At 51.6% G+C, this 18,249-nt stretch overlaps 2 protein-coding genes across 4 annotated transcripts in view; both read left to right on the top strand.

The window, feature by feature from the left end:
* The window catches only part of LOC311633911 (immunoglobulin superfamily member 1-like), a 67,869-nt gene extending 61,550 nt beyond the window's left edge, over nucleotides 1–6,319 (top strand). Inside the window, exons 22-29 of the mRNA XM_084906917.1 lie at nucleotides 265–552; nucleotides 704–1,009; nucleotides 1,222–1,503; nucleotides 1,804–2,103; nucleotides 3,810–3,926; nucleotides 4,400–4,455; nucleotides 5,193–5,357; nucleotides 5,494–6,319. Of these exons, the coding sequence (XP_084763043.1) occupies nucleotides 265–552; nucleotides 704–1,009; nucleotides 1,222–1,503; nucleotides 1,804–2,103; nucleotides 3,810–3,926; nucleotides 4,400–4,455; nucleotides 5,193–5,357; nucleotides 5,494–5,625 (1,646 nt within the window). The 3' untranslated portion in view covers nucleotides 5,626–6,319. The remainder of the gene's footprint in view (nucleotides 1–264; nucleotides 553–703; nucleotides 1,010–1,221; nucleotides 1,504–1,803; nucleotides 2,104–3,809; nucleotides 3,927–4,399; nucleotides 4,456–5,192; nucleotides 5,358–5,493) is intronic.
* A 5,091-nt stretch (nucleotides 6,320–11,410) lies between these two features.
* Nucleotides 11,411–15,900, top strand: LOC311633636 (leukocyte immunoglobulin-like receptor subfamily A member 5). Of its 3 annotated transcripts, none has more exons than XM_084906599.1 (7): nucleotides 11,411–11,458; nucleotides 11,610–11,695; nucleotides 11,995–12,208; nucleotides 12,424–12,459; nucleotides 12,643–12,969; nucleotides 13,111–13,413; nucleotides 14,816–15,900. In XM_084906599.1, the coding sequence occupies exons 3-7, from the start codon at nucleotides 12,160–12,162 to the stop codon at nucleotides 14,935–14,937; spliced, it is 837 nt and encodes a 278-aa protein (XP_084762725.1). In that variant the 5' UTR covers nucleotides 11,411–11,458; nucleotides 11,610–11,695; nucleotides 11,995–12,159; the 3' UTR covers nucleotides 14,938–15,900. The 3 variants fall into 3 exon arrangements, with proteins under 3 accessions (XP_084762725.1, XP_084762724.1, XP_084762723.1); XM_084906598.1 differs by having other exon boundaries at nucleotides 11,439–11,458; nucleotides 12,020–12,208; XM_084906597.1 differs by lacking the exon at nucleotides 11,411–11,458 and having other exon boundaries at nucleotides 11,553–11,695.
* Nucleotides 15,901–18,249: the final 2,349 nt, after the last annotated feature.

Here is an 18,249-nt window from a genome sequence, read left to right as displayed (position 1 = left end):
CCTGGGTTCCAGTCCCAGCCCTGCCCCGTCCAGGCTGGGTGACCTGTGGCACGTGGTTAACCCCTCTGAGCCTCAGTGAGGTGGGTGGTGGGGTCAGCAATCCCTGGTGCATGACTGCTGTGAGGTGAGAGGAGATGAGTGACAGACCCCAGCATGTACCTCACACACAGTAGGTGTTCATTAAATGGCATCCCTGGCTCATTCATGACATCATGAGGGGGAAGAAGAGCCCCCCAGAACCTTTCATATCTGATTCCTTTCCAGGTGACTTCCCCAAACCCTCCATCTGGGCTGACCCAGGCCCCATTGTCACCAAGGGGAGCTCTGTGACCATCTGGTGTCAGGGGTCTCTGCAGGCTAGTGCCTACGTTCTGTATAAAAAGGGGGGCTCTGAGCTCTTGGACACGGATATCCCACAGAACTCCAGCAACAAGGCCGGTTTCCTTTTTGAAGCCAAGAACTCACACCTCGCAGGGCGATACCAGTGTGCATATTACACCTCTGAGGACATACTGTCACATTGGAGTGACCCCCTGCTCCTGGTGGTGACAGGTAAGGGAGACACCGGGTCCCTCCTCACTGTGGGCTCCAGTTCACAGGCAGAGAGAGTAAAGTGTATCCTCAAGGGGACCCCAACCCTCACAGAACACACCTGGGACGTGAGGGTGACCATCCTTTAACACAGCCCTTTCTCCTCCCTCAGGAGAGTACATTGCACCCTCCCTCTCAGCCCAGCCAGGCCCTGTGGTGGCCTCAGGAGGGAACGTGACCCTCTCCTGTAGCTCTAAGATCACATCGGGCCCTTTCCATCTGCTGAAGGAGGGAGGGGCTGACCCACCCCGAAGCATGAAATCTGAATGGAGTACATTTGCTCAGAGGTGGCAGGCCATCTTCCCTCTGGGGCCCGTCAACACCACCCATGGGGGCACCTACAGATGCTATGGTGCTCGTAGCTCCTACCGCAACGTGTGGTCACAGCCCAGTGCCCCTCTGCACATCGAGGTCACAGGTGAGGACAGACCCAGGTGCATCCCCATCTGTTCCCTGGACCCAAAGACCTGATCTAAGCTGGAAGCTCAGCTGGGCTCATGGGGCCAGTGACACTGGCCACTTGGAGACAGATCCACAGGCGGGAGGCTCAGGAAGGGACATGAGAGACTCACACTGCAGCCCAGTGGGCGATGTGGGGTGCCCCCTGGTGCCACTGCCCCCTCCTCCTAGGTGTGTACAAGGAGCCCGCCCTCACGGCCCAGCCAGGTGCGCTGGTGCTGCCTGGACACAGCCTGACCCTCCAGTGCTACGCGGAGGCCGGCTTTGACAGGTTTGCGCTGACCAAGGACGAGGGGCTCACACACCCCCAGCGCCTCCATGGGCAGCGCAGCCCCAACTTCCTCCTGAGCCATGTGAACCGCACCCACGGGGGCCGGTACAGATGCTACAGTGGACACCACCTCTCCTCTGTGTGGTCAGCCCCCAGTGCCCCCCTGGACATCCTGGTGGCAGGTTAGGAGCCAGCCTGCCCCCGTGCTGAGGGTCTGCTCAGGGCTCTGGGCCCAGGGTCACCTGGGGGTGATGGGGTCCAGGAGAGGGGCCTGGAGCAGAGGCTGAGCTGGGCAGATGCCTAGGGGAGGGAGGGAGAATGGGGGTGAGCTCATGAAAATAAAGGACACTCCCAAGAATGACTGACAGGAGCTGGTAGGGGTCACAGACACAGTCTCTAGAGAAAGACAAGGTCCCTCAGCTCAGGGTCAAGGGCGTGAGGGAGGGGTGGCTCTCTGTACATCACAGCCTTCCTCTCCCCAGGAATGTACAGGAAACCCTCCCTCTCAGCGCAGCCAGGACCCTCAGTGGTCAGGGGAGCGACCATGACCCTGCAGTGTGGGGCTGAGAGCTTGTTGGACACCTTCCACCTGCACAGGGAGGGGTCACTGGACCCTCCCCAGCACCTTCGTCTACAGAACACGTCTGCGCCCTCCCAGGCCACCCTCACCCTCAGTCCTGTGACCTCAGACCACGAGGGGACCTACAGGTGCTATGGCTCCAACAGCTCCGCCCCCTACCTGCTGTCACACCCCAGCGACTCCCTGAAGCTGGTGGTCTCAGGTGAGGAGCCCCAGCTCCGCCCCTGTGTCCTCAGTCAGTCAGGCCCTGTCCCCAGAGGACCTTGGGCTGCAATGGGCTGAGGGAGTACCAGGTGGAGGGCCACCCAGAGGGGACTCTCACCTCCAGAGGGATGGAAAGAGCCAGAGCCACTCCCATCCCTGCCTCCTCCTCCTCCTCCTCCCTGAGGCCCAGACATGCCCCTGTGGGCAGAGGTAGGCTGGCGAGGATGGGCTGACCAGAAGGAAAAGCCAGGGGCGCCCATCCCGACCCTCGTCCACAGTCCTGTGGCCTCAGCCAGGGACCAAGACAGGAGTGTGACCTGCAGAGACCGGATCCCCACAGAGAGCAGGACCCCTGCTGGGCTCGGCCTGTCTCCCAGAGGGGTTGGGGGGATGGAGATGCTGGGGGACCTCCAGGGAGAAGCAGCCCCCAACCCCTCCTCCCTTCCTGCTTTAGCAGCCTCTGGGGATGGGTCCCTGATGGGAGGTCAGGCCTCAGAGGACTAAGTGAGGGTCTCGGGGGAGGTGGTGGGTGGGAGGAGCTCAGTGTTGGTCTTGGCTCAGCCACTTCCTGGGTAATGGCCTGAGGAGACTTCCTCCTTCTCACTGGGACCAAGTTCTCCAAAGGCTGAACACTTAGTGTGCTCGCGTCTGTGTGTGCATGTATATGTGTGTGTGTGGTGTGTGTGTGTGTGTGTGTGTGTTGCGGACTCAGGTGGTGCCTGAGCCTCCTCCACAGCCTTCCAAGGAGCAGCCGTGGAATCAGGAGGAGAAGCCTCAGCCCTGGTCCAAGTCCCCGCTCTGTCTGCGCCCTCCTGTGGGACCTGGGACACGTCTGTTCTTCTGAGTCCTGGTCCATGAGCTATGGGTCAGGCCCCACCTCCCCCAAAGGGAAGGCCCTCAGCACGCAGCCTGGCCCGGTTAGAGCTCAGGAAGGACCAGCCCTCCCTCCTGCCCTCTCCAGAGGCGTCCCATGTGCACAGGCCACCCTGTGGGTGACGGGGGGGCAGTCAGACTGCAGAGTGGGACAGGGATCTGGCTGGGATGGAGAGGGTGGGTCTACCTACAAGTACAGGGACAGCATGAATATTAACAATACTAATAACAACAACAATAGTCATAATGCCCTGACCAATTTTGCTCCATCAGTTAGAGCATCAACTTTAGAATAATAGCGTTGCAGTATTGGTCCCCAGTCAAGTTACAGATTCGATCCCCCACCCTGGTCAGGACACATGCGGGAGGCAACCAGTCAATTTGTCTGTCTCACGTCAATGTTTCTCTCTCTCTCTCTCTCTCTCTCTCTCTCTCTCTCTCTCTCTCTCTCTCTCTCTCTCTGTCTCTCTCTCTCTCCTGCCTCCCTCCCTGACTCCAATGTCTCTCTAAAGATCAATGGAAAAAATATTCTTAGGTGAGGATTAAAATGATAATAATAATAATAATAATAACAATAAGACACAGGGATAGCCTTATCCCTGGTTCCAGTCAAAGCCCTGCCTCCCCACCACCACCACCAGGCTGGGTGACATGAGGCACGTGATTAACCTCTCTGAGCCTCAGTGAAGTAGGTGATGGGGTCCGCAATCCCTGTCGTATGTCTGCTGTGAAGTTAGAAGAGATGAATGACAGACCCAGCATGTGCCTCTCACACAGTAGGTGCTCATTTATTACCTCATTGGCTCATTCATGACATCACTTGTGTTCAAGATATCGACATGAATCAGATTGTCCTGATCGGGGTCTCAGTGGCCCTCGTCCTGCTGCTCTCCCTCTTTCTCTTCCTCTTCCTCCGATTCCGGCGTCAGAACAGAGGCAGGACATCTGGTGAGTAGGGATGACCTGGGTCACAGGAGGGGGCCTCAGAGCACCTGCCTCAGGAAAGCCAAACAGCTGAGGAAGGTCAGCTGAGTGGATTTCTCCAGAACCGAAAATCAGGAAATGTGGAGCCCTAGCTGGTTTGGCTCAGATAGAGTGTCAGCCTGCCCCAAGGACCCCAGGCTTTCCCTAACCTCCCTCCCCCAACCCCACCTCCCCCCACACACACACCTAACTCTCCTGGCTCCTCCCCCAGCTGCAGTCCAGCTGCTGAGTGGGGGGAGGAGGCACAGGAATTTCAGGAGGCAATGGGGAGGGTTAGGCTGGGAGGCTGGGAGTCAGGGGTGAGAAGAACTAAGATGCACACTGTGTCACCTGGTGCCTCACCTCACCCTGGGTTAGTGGCCCATCTGGGAGCAGGCGGGGTCTGCAGCCCTGAGGTCTCAGGGACCTGCCAGGAGACAACCCCTGTTCTGCCCCAGCAGATGCATCTGTGAAGGACCCGCAGCCTGGGGAGAGCGTGGAGCTGGACCCTCGGGTGAGACCCCTGCGCCTGTCCAGGCCACCAAGGACCTCTTGTTTTCCAGTTTAATCCAATGGACCCTTCCCTGTCCCACCTCACCTGCTTCTCAGCAGCATCCACACTGACCTTCCCTCTGGGCCCCCAGGTCGTCCTGCTGTGACTCACTCATCCTGGGTTCCTTGTGATCTCATGGTCCCTCCTACGGGTTTCTTTTGCCTGGCCTCTCGTCCTCTGTCTCACCTTGTGCAGCCCCAGGTCTCAGGAGGAGGCAGGAGTGAGTGACTCACCACAGGTCCCCAGGACCCCTTCATTCATTCACCCAGCAGATGTGAGGGGCTCACTGTACCGGCTCCATTTAGGGGCCATGGTGCCGCCCTGAGCCACACTGTGTCCACACGCCTCGAGCTCACCTGTGGGCGAAGGAGACAATATGCAAACAAGCAGACAGTGTCCCAGAGAGCACAGTGCTGTGAAGGAACATACAGCAAGAGGAGGGATAGAGTGCATGGTGGGGGGACAGGGAACGAGCGGGTGCAGAGGTCCTGGGGCAGGGCCTGCTTCTTCAGGAGGAGGGACCATGAGGCTGGAGCCCAGTGAGCAAGAGAGAGTGCATTAGGATGAGAGTCAGAACCAGAGGCCCCAGGTCTTAGGAAGGCCCTGCAGGTTCCACCAGGAGAAGGACTTGGTCTATTTAAAGTGTAAGCCATCTCCCTGGCAACATGAGGTTGATTGACAGGAGGCACTGTCTCCAGCAGAACAGGCAGGATGAAGACACCCAGGGAGTGACGTATGCCCAGGTGAACCGCTCAAGACCAAGACCCACGCAGGGAACGGCTGCCTCTCCTTCTTCCCTGTCAGGGGAAGTGCTGGACACAAAGGGCAGACAAGCAGAAGAGGACAGACAGATGGACAGTCCGGTGAGTCCCATTCTCTACAGACCTCCAGGTTTCCCCAACCCCAACCAAGTGTCATTTCTCTCTCTCTCTCTCTCTCTCTCTCTCTCTCTCTCTCTCTCTCTCTCTCTCTCTCTCTCTCTCTCTTCCCCTGCTGCAGGCTGCACCTGACAACTCCCAGGATGTGACCTACGCCCAGCTGAACCTCTTGGCCCTTAGACGGCAGACAACTGCACCCTCATCCTCCACATCAGAGGAGCCCAGCTTGTACGCTGCTCTAGCCTTCCAATAAGGACCCAAACTGCACACTCCAGGTAGGGGCCTGTGGGACCCCAGAAGCCATGGGTACTTCCTCCAGGGATACTCGGCTAGTGACCGCAGCCAGCTTGGAGTCCATATGTGCTCCCCCGACAGCTCCTGGCACCCTCTGGGAGTCACCTGGTTCTATAAGCAATATGCCTGCATTTTGGAATCAAAGCAAGACTTCTCAATAATCAATGCCTGAACTTAGCACAAAACACAAGTGATTTAAGTGAATGACGATGTAAATATCATCATCAAACCTATGAAGTGGAACAGAGAAACAACCTACGTGTCCTTGAACTGATAATGGGGTAAAGACGTGGTAACTATACAAACAGAATATTTCTCAGTCATAAAACATGAAATACTGCAATTTGCCACAACATGGATGGATCTGGAGAGCATCACGCTAAGTGAGGAAACTCACACAGAAATGGACAAGAACCGCATGATTTCACTCATGTGGGTGATGTATGAAACTTGGAACTGTCATGTATGTTAAATACATTGAAGCTGTAATTAAAAATTTTCCTGCAGCCCTGGCTGGTGTGTCTCAGTGGAAAGAGCATTGGGCTGTGGATTGAAGGGTCTCAGGTTCTCTTCCAGTCAAGGGCACAGGCCTGGGTTTTGGACACAATCTCCAGTGGTGATTCTCATCATTGATGTCTGTATCTCTCTCTCTCTCTCTCTCTCGCTTCCTTTCTCTCTGAAATCAATCAATAAATTTATATATATATATATATAAACTTTCCTTCAAAGTGACTATAGTTGAGAACATTTCTCTGCTAAATGCTTCTGAACACTTATGTGTATGAAATACACACACACACACACACACACACACACACACACACACACACATATATATATATATATATATATATATATATATATATATATACATGCATGTATGAAATACATACACATATATACCTGGACATACACATGGGCACACATGGACATATACACAAACATATACAGACATATACATTGGGTGCACATGGACATATACACCAACAAACACACACATACATACACGGACATATACATACACACAAAATCTAAAAAGTATAAATATCTATTATTCTAATTTGAAAGGAATGTATCCAATGCTACTAGATATACCATTAATATCTACAAACCAATTGCATTTCAGACTTTCCGTTTTAGACCAAGGGGAAGCAGAACGATGTCTTCCTCACCCCCCTGACAGCACGGCAAAACCCCTGGTCATTGCACATACATCAAACAGAAGCCCATGCCTGGCTTAGGGCCAGAGCTATAGGGTGAGGCTCCTGACCACAGCAGCCTGGAGACCAGATGTGGACCCGGCTGCTCCTGGCACCCTCTGAGAGTCACTGGTTCTATAACCATATGCCTACATTTTTAAATCAAAGCAAGACTTCTCAATAATCAATGTGTGAACTTAGAACAAAACAGTGTTCTAAGTTCACACATTGAAGAGCACGCTTTAAGTGAGTGTTGGGCAGCAGCTACCAGGGCGGCCTTAACAGTAGCTCTCCTCCCTCCCCACTCCCCACCTCTGGCCTCACTGACCCTCCTGCAGGCCCCCAGGAGCCTAGAAAGCCCTACAAGGCTGAGGCTGGCCAGGTGTGTGCCACGCTGCTGTGCTCCTCTTCCTGCAGTCCTTCCATGGGGCCTCCTGACAACTCCCATGTGAACTGCAGATGCAGATTTCCAGGTGGAGGCGGAGTATGTGGAAGCACCTCCGCCCAGGAAGAACCTGGAATCACAACTAAATGAAGGAGCAATCACCCTGAATGACCACCTGGAGACTGGCTGAGGAGGAGTCACAGAGCCGAGGATTCACAGAAGAAGCCACATGGCGACTGGCAGGAGGGGCAGGCACAGGAAAAGGGCCGCCCTGTCTCACAGGCAGTGGCTGACCTTGGCCAGCACCAGAGTGCCTCCCAAGAGACCCAGAACCAACCCACCATGGCCAGCCTCAGAGGACATCAGAGCAGGACCCAACTAGCCTCACAAGCAGCACATCCAAAGGGAGATCTCCAGACAGCAGACCTGGCTGAGGCGAATGCCACTTCCTGTGGTCAGTGTCTGCCCAGCAGCTTGCAGGCCATGTTTAGGGCTGAGCCTCCCAGTCAGCCTGCCTCAGGGTCCATTCCACACACAAACACTACAGCCATCAAGACTCAATTACACGGGTCCATGGGGAGAGCCCTTCATCCAGGGAAATGGGGTGTGGCCAGAAAGGGGGCATGGCTGGAAAGGGGTCCACCCCCTTGCCATTCACGCAATGCAGGATCCTGGGGAACCTGGTGCTGAACGATTGGCAGACAACTTGCTTCTGAGTCCGGGTTTCGCACTTAGCAAAACAAGTTCCTCGCTTCGATCTATTGAAAGTCAGCCCTGGACACAGGGTTTGTCTAGTTCTGGCCTCTCTCCTTCCCCAGGGCAGTGTGGTGGGTGGTTGAGGTAAGGAAGGGGGAGGGCGGGAAACCGCGCACATGTGGAGCTGAAGGTGGGGTCCCTTGGGGACCTCAGCGTCCTCTCCTGACCCTGCCAGGGCCTTGGGCTCTGGGTTGGGACTGGGAAGTGGGGGTGGGTAAACATGGCTCATTTCCCAGGTAAATATACATGTGGCTCCCTCCACCATATTTTCCTCCCCCTCCTAGAAACCGGGTCTACCAGCACTCCCAAAACTGTATGCACAGGGCAGCCTCAGGAACCTAAGGTTGCGCCGTGGCTCCAGTGTACTAGATGACTAGATGGCCAGCCCGGACTTAGTCTTGGGCAGCAGTAGAGATCATGAGATCGGGGTCGACCAGACGGCCGGCCCGGACTTAGTCTTGGGCAATTGTGTAGACTATGAGATCGAGGTCGACCAGATGGCTGGCCTGGACTTAGTCTTGAGCAGCATGAAGATTGTGAGATTGGGGTTTACCAGTTGGCTGGCCCGGACTTAGTCTTGGACAATGGAAGAGACTATGAGATTAGGGTTGACCAGACGGCCAGCCAGGACTTAGTCTTGAGCAGCAGTGGAGATCATAAGAGGCTGGGTCAACCAGATAGCCAGCCAGTCTCAAAGCTGTAGGGACCATAAGAGACAGGGTCAACCAGATGGCCTGGACCAGACTTTCTCTCTGGGAGTGGGTATGAGTGATCGAGTTGACCAGTTATCTGTGCAAATAAGAGATGGAAGACAAAGGACTGGTGATTGGGGCGGGGGAAGAGAAAGGAGAGGGGTAGGCTGGGAGCCGGATAAGGGGCAGGGCAGAGACGGGCCGGGGTCAGGGGCAGGGGCAGGGGCAGGGCCAGGGGCAGTAACAGGGTATGGCCAGGCCTGGGACTAAAAGAAAATAAATGTTGACAGGGTATATATATATATTTAAAAAAAAACTCAATTACAAAAGCAGGGCCCACATAATCCATGCAAGGGACATCCCTAGAGCACCCAGCTTAGGTGATCAATGACACTATGCCACTTGGTCTCACAGGACACCTACCACATTATGCCACCCCACCAAGCTGGGAGTCATGGCAGACCTAGCTCATACACGGAAACAAACAAAAGAGGCAACCAAAATAGGGAGACAGAGAAACAGGCCCCAAGTGTGTGTGTGTGTGGGGGGGGGGGGGGGGGGGGGGGAACAGTAGAAATCTCCAAAAAACAACAACAATTAAATCAAATAGAAGCAAGCAGTTTATCAAATATAGAGTTCAAAGTAATGATTATAAAGATGTTCCAGGAATTTAGGGAAAGTTATAACAGCACGAAGAAAACACTTTTTTAAAAGACAGAAATGAAAAATACAATATATGACATCATGAATAATACACTAGGCAGGGCTGGGTGGCTCGTTCAGTTGGAGCATTGTCACATACACCAAAGACTCTGGGTTTCATTCCTCTTCGGGGAACATACCTAGGTGTGGGTTAGGTCCTTGGATAGGGTGCATGTGGGAAACAGCCAACCAATGTTTCTCTCTCCCTCTCTTCTTCCCTTTTTGTCTCAAAAATCAATTTTAGCCTTGGCTGGTATTTCTCAATGGGTAAAGCATAGGTCCCTGCACCACAGAGTCTCAGGTTCAATTCCAGGTCAATGGCACATACCTGGGTAGCAGGTTTGATCCCCAACCCCAGTTAGGGCATGGGAGGAAGGATACCAGTCCATGTGTCTTTCTCACACTGATGTTTCTCTCTTACCCATCCTCCTTCTCTCCCCTCCCCTCCACTCTCTCTGAAAAGCAATGGAAAAAATATCCTCCGGTGAGGATAAACAAAAATAAAATGGAGTACCGTCTTTCTCCTTAAGGTCATCTTGCGCATTATTCTTGTCCCTCCTTGAGTCAATCATTTCATTGTTCAGGGCATCTAGCTCCTTAATAGCAGAGAAATCTGTAGCAGGACTGAATTCTATGGTGCTCTTTCCTAAACGGGCTCTGTCTGATGGTGGGAGCAGATCAGGAGTAAAAATGTGAGGAGGACCAATGCCCTTATTATCATCTGATTGACTGAGTTAAAAGCCAAGGCAAATATGTCCTTTCAATGCTTCCCACAGGGTCACATAAAAACCCAAAAGTAGGCTAGTCAGGTAGAAGCTAAATCTGTCTTCAGAAGATTTTACAAATTTCCAATCCAATCACAAACTCATCCATGTCCTTATCAGTGCCCAGGAAGATGCCATCCTCTTTAGCTTTTCTGTAGGGGAAGCAACCCACACTTTCCTATTAGCAGGTGGCACAAGGCTGGAGGCCAGGACAAAGGCACAGGGGCTTTTTCCAATGTGCCCTTCACAAAGTACATGGCACCTGCAGTCTCATATCTGTGAGCTTCATGCCAGGGCCAACAGCACTCAGCTCTCAAATGCTTCCAAGAGTAGCCTCAAGCAGCTTTGCGGTGAGCAACACTGGTTTCCCTTTATCAGAGACAGAAATCCATGTACAGGGCATAAAACAATAAAAAAAAAAAATGGCACCATTTTTTGACGTTTTTCTTCAGATTTTACAGCCCAAGGGACCCTGATGCAGAGGCCCAAAAGTCGATCAAGGGACTATGGGTGTGGAGAAGTGTTGGTGAAGGAACAGCCAGGATCAAGTTCCTCGGAGATACCTGCAATGCATTCTGGGTACATGCACAAGACTTCAAGAATATATTCCAAATATTTGCATGGTGCACTAGCGCTTGTGTGACCAGCCTGCGGCTTCGCCTGAGTGCTCTCATTTCTGAAGACAGCTCCAGATCTTTCTGGTCCCATCCTCTGGGCTGGTCCCTGCTCATGCCTTGAGTAAGTCCTTTCCTGAGAAGGACCCCCTCATCCAGGACCCTGGTTGCATGACATCTACCAGTTATTGAACCTCATTTTCTCATTTCCTTTACTATCCCAATGGGTATCTGAGACGGTAACTGAATTGTCTGCCGCCTAAATATCTGTAACATCTGCTTCATTCACCCTAGCCCCATGAGTCCATGGAAGGGATCCCTGAGCTTCAGCTATGACTTTCCAGAAATTGGCCAATGACAGCATGGGTTACTGCTCAGTACATACTGCCTGATGGCCTGGCCAATGATGGAGCGGATTACTGCTCAGTAAGTACTGCCTGATTGCCTAACCAGTGAGAAAAGGAAAGAGAACTGCACTGACAGAGGCTCAGGAAAGGGAAGTGTCCTACATAAGCTCACAGAAGTTCTAGAAAAGGCAGAGTCAGAATTGGCCCAGAATCCTCTCCTGCCCTGTTACTCCACACTCCTCACCTTGGATGACTGTCACCCTCTGGATTTGGGTTTGGATTTGGATTTGACACGAGATGGAGGCAGAGCCTGTAGGGTCTGGTGAGACTCAGGTCAGTCTCAGAAGTCCACAGTTTGCTGTCCCCTAAGCCCATCCTTCAGGGAGGGACTACTTCCTTCCTGTGAGGCCACTGATGAGGAACCTGTGATGTATCACATAGGGACTGGATCTTGTCACAGCCCATTCTTGCCTTTGTTCCCCAGGCTCTGTGGAGTTTATGTGGTCTGCACACTGGGGAGCATGTGAGAAAGCACCCTGATCCAGAACCTACTTGCCCTTCTGGGCCTCGGTGAGCTTTGGGGAAAGGATGGGTTGGGAGCTGGGATTAACAGCTAGGTAGCCATCACTGGGCTGAGGGAATGGTGAAGGGAAGGGAGAAAACGGAGCATGGGTGGAGTCTCTGCAAAGAGAAGGGAACTCCCAAGATCACATAGACTCTGTGAGAGGCAGCAAGTGGTGATTCCTTTTGCTCTGGCTTGGGCCCTGCACCATCAGTACTAGGACCAGGGTCACCTTCTGGATTGGGGTTAGACAGGAGGTGGAAGCAGAGTATGGGGGTTCTGCTGAGACTCAGTTCTGGTCATGAAGGTCCCTGGACCTGCTGTGTCCTCAGTCATCCTTCAGGAAGAGCAGAGTGAGGTTGATGAGGAAACAGGGACCTGTCACCTGGAGCTGGAACCCTGTCACATCCCTGCATCTGTTTGTCCTGCTGAGCTCTGTAGTCTTTATCCATCATCAGTGCCACTGGGGACCATGGCAGACAGCACCACAGCCTTCACCTTCATTGTCCTCCTGGGTCTTGGTGAGTTGGTGGGGAAAGGAGGGGGGATGGGGTCCTTTCCTCTCTCAGGTCCTGGTCTTGTGAGACCTCAGGACCCAGGAGGCTCAGTGGGGACTGGACTTCGGGGGGAGGAAATGTGCTCAGCCCCAGGTCTGTCCCCAGTGCTCAGGGGCCCACACCAGGCCTGGAGCTTCTGTGTGTGCTTGGGGACGGTTCTCACAGGGTTTCTCTTCCAGGACTATGTCAGGGCCCCTGGAATGAGGTACAGGCAGGTGAGTACCCCCATCCCACACTTCCAAACTCTTGCTTCAGCAAAAACTTTCCTGGGCAGCTGGGGAAACACTAGGTTTGGAATAATGGTGACCAAACTGGGGGTAGTGGGGGGGCTGGGAGTGACAGCTGGGAAAAGTGGGGAGAAGGACGTCCCAGACATTTCATGTCTGATTCCTTTCCAGGAGACATCCCCAAACCCTCCATCTGGGCTGACCCAGGCCCCATCGTCACCAACGGGAGCTCTGTGACCATCTGGTGTCAGGGGGCTCTGCAGGCTAGTGCCTACGTTCTGTACAAAGAGAGGGGCTCTGAGCCCTGGGAAACGAGGATCGCACAGGACTCCAGCAACACGGCCAGTTTCCTCATTGGAGCCACGACCTCATCCCATGCAGGGCTGTACCAGTGTGCATATGACACTGCTGGGAACATACTCTCAGAGCGGAGTGCATATTCCACCACTGGGGACACACTCTCAGAGCGGAGTAACCCCCTGCTCCTGGTGGTGACAGGTAAGGGAGACACCGGGTCCTCTCTTCACTGTGGGCTCCAGGTCACAGGCAGAGGGAATGAAGTGTGGCCTTAGTGGGACCCCACCTCTCACAGCACACACCTGGGGCCTGAGGGTGACTGTCCCTTTTCTCCTCCCTCAGGAGTGGGTGATGCACCCTCCCTCTCAGCCCAGCTAGGCCCTGTGGTGGCCTCAGGAGAGAACGTGTCCCTCTCCTGTAGCTCGAACCTCATATCGGGCCCCTTCCATCTGCTGAAGGAGGGAAAGGCTGACCCAACCCGACACATGGAAGCAGAACCGAAGCGGGATGCTGGGAGGTGGCGGGCCATCTTCCCTCTGGGCCCCGTGAGCCCCTCCCATGGGGGGACCTACAGGTGCTATCGTTCCAGCTCGTCCCATAGCCTGTGGTCACAGCCCAGTGCCCCTCTGCACATCCAGGTCACAGGTGAGGACTGACCCCTGCGTATCCCCATCTGTTTTTGGGCCCCAAAATGGCTGTGCTAGGTGTCCATTGGGGGCCCTGAGGTCATGGGACCTGGGGCCTCTTGCCCAGACTCTGTTCATCCACCTCTGCTCAGGGTTTCTGGGCACATGGGTTTATTATGGCTCCTTTTAGGGAACCATCAGGCCATACTTCAGTCTATGAGCTCACAATTTAACTTACATTATATGGAGCCCAGATAGAAATATGAACATTCCATTACACTTTTCGTTGGGAGAGGATTAGTACCAGATATTTGTTATGGAGAATAACTTCTTATTTCTATAGGCTTCTTCTCACACACATTTTCAAATTAGCTTTATTCATGAACCTTAGAAGCATGTGACAACTATTTGTACAATTGAGTCAATGTGCAGCCCACTTAGAGAATTGCACACCTAACATTGTAATTTGTGAGTAAGCGGTGTGATTCCTGTAGGTTTTCTAAATGGTAGTGAGTGCACATAGGAAAGCTCTTGTTTGGACACACTTATGTCTTGGCCTGTTAGCCTCCCAAAGGCTCTCCCCCTGTGGGCTGCTTTTCAGTTGATCCTCTGATATAAAATGATAATCCCCAGCAGAAATGGGAATGCCACTTCTTTATTCCTGATGGCATACCTGTTTTTCTCCCTCCACATCCCACAGGATGGAATGACCGACTAAATGGGCCACAGCATCCCCTAATAAAACAACTTATGCCTATAGAATACAGGGCCCAATATTTTGGCCAAGGGCACATAATAGGGTTGCAGGCTCAGTCCCCAGTAGGGGGTGAGCAGGAGGCAGCCAATCAATGGCTCTCTCTCATCATGGATGTTTCTATCTATCTCTGCCTCTCTCTTCCTCTTTGAGATCAATTAAAATATTTTAACAAATAAATAAATATGTCAATAGGAGAATAAATAGATCAACAATTCCAGTTGAGGATGAAAATGCAGACCTCTGAGAAGGGGGGCCTAGGTGGGGTGGTGAAGAATATCCGGCCAAGACTTTCACCCCTTCATGCTCCTGAGACTCAGGAGCCCCTCACACCATCCCTCCTCCATGGACCCTGGGGCCCCAGCTGTTGAGAATGGGGATCTCTCAGCTGTAGGGGAATAAGCTCATGGGGCCTTGAGGCTCAGGCTGAACACAGAACACACAGCTCTTAGTTATATCTGAATTTTCATCACATCCTTTCTCATCCTCAGTTCCTGGAGACAGCTCTTACAAGGTGACTCAGAGCAGGTGCAGAGTTCAGGAGCCACTGGGATGCTGATGTGAAGGGGAAGTGGGAGCCTAGGGAAGACACTAGAATCCCAGAGATTTGGGTCTGCCTGACCTCTTAGACTTCCTTAACTACAACTCTTATTTTCCCCTCCCCAAGGCTACGCAGTGGAGAATCTCATCCGGATGGGCGTGGCTGGTTTGGTCCTGGTGGTGCTCGGGGTGCTGCTATTTCAGGCTCGAAATGACACCCACATGGCCCTCCAAGCAGCCAGGATGTGAACACACAGGAAACAGCGCACCATTCAGAGTGGGGGTACCTGAGAGCCCATCTGATGACCACAGAAGGTGCTCAAAGACAATATGGACCATAATTGGAGCAACTGTCTCCTGAGAACGTTCAGGGCAGAAGACATAGTAGGAAACGTTTGGGTGCTGGAGAACATGGGCCACGTCCCTGCTCTTCCTCCCTCCCTGACCTTGCTGACTCTCCTCCATCGCCCTCTGTTCTCACCCTGTGACATGAGTGTCCATCCCACATGGCTGGTTTGGATTAGCATCTATACACCCCTTCATGCTGGGCCACATCCATCCCAACAACAACAAAATATGGTATCTTCATAACCCTGGGATAGTTTTTTTTTTTTTAATTTTATTTCACTTTTACCTTTTTAACTATGTTTTTATTAATTTTAGAGAGAGAAGAAAGGAGTGATAGACAATAGAAACATTGAGGAGAGAAAAATATTAGCTGCCTCTTGCACTACCCCTTTGAAGGATGGAGCCTACCATGCAGGCATGTGCCCAGACAGGGATTTCAACTAGTGACCTCCTGACTCAGAGGTCGATGTTCACCCACTGAGCCTCACTTGCTGGGCTGTGGGATTATTTTTAAACCAAGAAGAACTAAGTAGGAAAAAGAAGAAGAAGAAAAAAAAAGCCCTGAAACCTGCTCCAGGTGGTCCAGCTCATTGCACATCTCCACCCCTTCTACCATCTCCATGCGGCTTCTTCTTTGTATCCTTACCTGGGCCTTTCTGTTCACCTAGATTCCAATGCTGGTTCTTAATGCTGGTTGCTCAGTAGTTTAGTTGGGATTTTACTGTTATCATGGGGGGGATTTTAGTACTTCCTTTACTTCCTCTGCTATCTTGAGCAGAAGTCATAATATTTTGATAATAAATAAGTAATTTTGAATTGTTGGCATCATTTTATTTAAGTAATACATAAGGTTTGTTTTAAGTGGCTTTTTAAACACTTTCAAGACGTGTTTTAAATTGATTCAGATTTTTTTGGTTTATATGTTTACATCAATCAGTTTGGAAGTCACACAAGCATTCCCAATAGGAATAGTTCCCACCATTGTTAATATGGTAAATGGGTCTGTGTGTCAATCACTATCTGCAATAACAATCTTCCACCTGGAGCAATAAAATCACTGTGCCTCAGTGTTTCTACCAAAGGGTCACTGCTGATGCCAGCTGTAAGAAAGGCTCTACAGCAGACATGGCCACAGGTCAGGAGAAGATTACTTGAGATAGTTGCCGAATGAACGTAGATATGAATCTTTGAAAAGTCCACCTTTACATAGACCAATTTCCCCAAAAGGATAGGCCTTGCAATGATCACTGCCCTCCCTCCTCCCCCCAAAAAAAATCAAACTGGAAAAAAAAAATCCTAATCTGCAGCAGCACCAGGATCTGCCAGTGACCTTGATTCTACAGTTGATGGGTGTGCAGAGCCACCATGGCCATGGGTGAAACTAAGAGGGAGCAGTAAAGGATGTACAAAAGATACAGGGGAATAAAACTGGGGCTAGGTGGGATGCTGCTCTCTCTGATGGAGAGATAGCACCAAGGCCTGTAAGCCATGTCTTTATTTTATAGCCAAATTCCAGGAGACAAAATAAGGCCATAGTCAAGATGTTTACAGTAGTACCTTGGGCTTGGAATTTACTCAATTACATGCACCTGATCAAGCTTTGCTTACTTGCTGCACCTCCTGCAGCCCATATGACTCAGCCATGTGGTTCAGCCCACAGGTTCAGACCATAAGGTTTGGCTATAGTTGTGCTGGGACTTGCACACGGCTTTGCCAGGAGAGGATAATGCCCTCTCATTAGTCCCAGGCTTGAAGCTATCTGAATGCTGTAAGCGCTCTCCACAGATTGGTCTTCCTCACTGTTGAATTCAGGACAAACTTTTTCTTGGCAACTTCATCTCCTTTCCATTCTCATGAGCCAAGGTTCCCCACAGTAATGTTTGTGTTCCTGAGCTGTGCGTATATGCATATAAGTCCACCAGTAAATTTCTCCTCACTAACCCAGTCACCTCCTCTTTCCCTCAGAGATTCCACTGTCTGTTCCATGCTTCTATGTCTCTTGATCTGTTTTGTTCTTCAGTTTATATTGTTCCTTGGAATCCACATACAAGTGAGATCATGTCATACTTACCTTTCTCTAACTGGCTTATTTCACTTAGCATAATACTCTCCAGGTCCCTCCATGCTGTCTCAAAAGGGTAAGAAATCCTTTTCTACAGCTGCATAGCATTTCATCATGTGAATGTACCAGCCTTTTTACCCACTCATCTACTGATGGGCCATTGGGCTGTTTCCAGATCTTAGCTATTGTGAATTGGGCTTCTATGAACATAGGAGTTTACATGTTCTCTCTGATTGCTGTTTCAGGGTTCTTTGGATATATTCCAGGTGTGGCATCACTATGCCAAATGGAAATCCCATTTTCAATTATTTGAGGAAATTTCATACAGTTTTCCATAATGACTTTACCAATCTGCATTCCCACCAGCAGTGGGCCAGAGTTCCCCTTTCCTCCACATCCTCACCCACAAGTGTCAATTGTTGATTTGTTGGTGATAGCCATTCTGACAGGAGGGGTGATAGATACCTCACTGTGTTTTATTTTGTGTCTCTCTGATGAGCAGTGACTGTACCAATTTCATTGATGACTACGGGTTTCCAGCTCTTTCCTTTCTATCCCTTTCCTTTTCATCCATGTGCATTGAACTGATTTCCTGCTATGAACCATACATGTGCCCGTGAGGAAGTCCCAGCTGGTCCTTCCTTGACTCTACACTGTCCACTAATCCTGCTGTTCCTTGCTGTAGGCCACTCCACTCTTCCCTAGTGTGGCCAGCTCTTCCTCAGAAGTGCAGATTGGTGACTCTTAACAAATCTTTTCAGCTGCCCGGGATGTGACCAGCTGGGCCTCCTCAGCACCTTTCTGAGTTGCTCCTGCAGCTGGGCTTCCTGCTGATCCAGCCCATTAAGGAGACCCTGTCCTTGCCGTGTCTGGGCCTGTAGTCTTTGCAGATTAGCATTTGCCCTTTGAATTTCATTCTGAAGACCCTTGCCGTTCTCTGATGAAGAGTACAACTTTCACCCAGTTGGAGGTACACATTTGTTTGAGCATTATCCTGTGCACCGAAAGAGTGCTTGTTAAATTCCCGATCAGAACTCACACCTGGGTTGAGGGTTCAATCCCTGGTCAGAGTGCATGCAGAAGGCAACTTATCAATGCTTCCCTGTCACATCCATGTTTCTCTGCCTCCCTCTTTCCCAATCTCTCTAAGA

This window comes from Pipistrellus hanaki, assembly GCF_964339955.1.
Source record: "Pipistrellus hanaki genome assembly, chromosome: 15".
NCBI lineage: Eukaryota > Metazoa > Chordata > Mammalia > Chiroptera > Vespertilionidae > Pipistrellus > Pipistrellus hanaki.
Note: the sequence above shows the minus strand (reverse complement) of the source record. Positions and strands in the feature narration are given on the sequence as shown.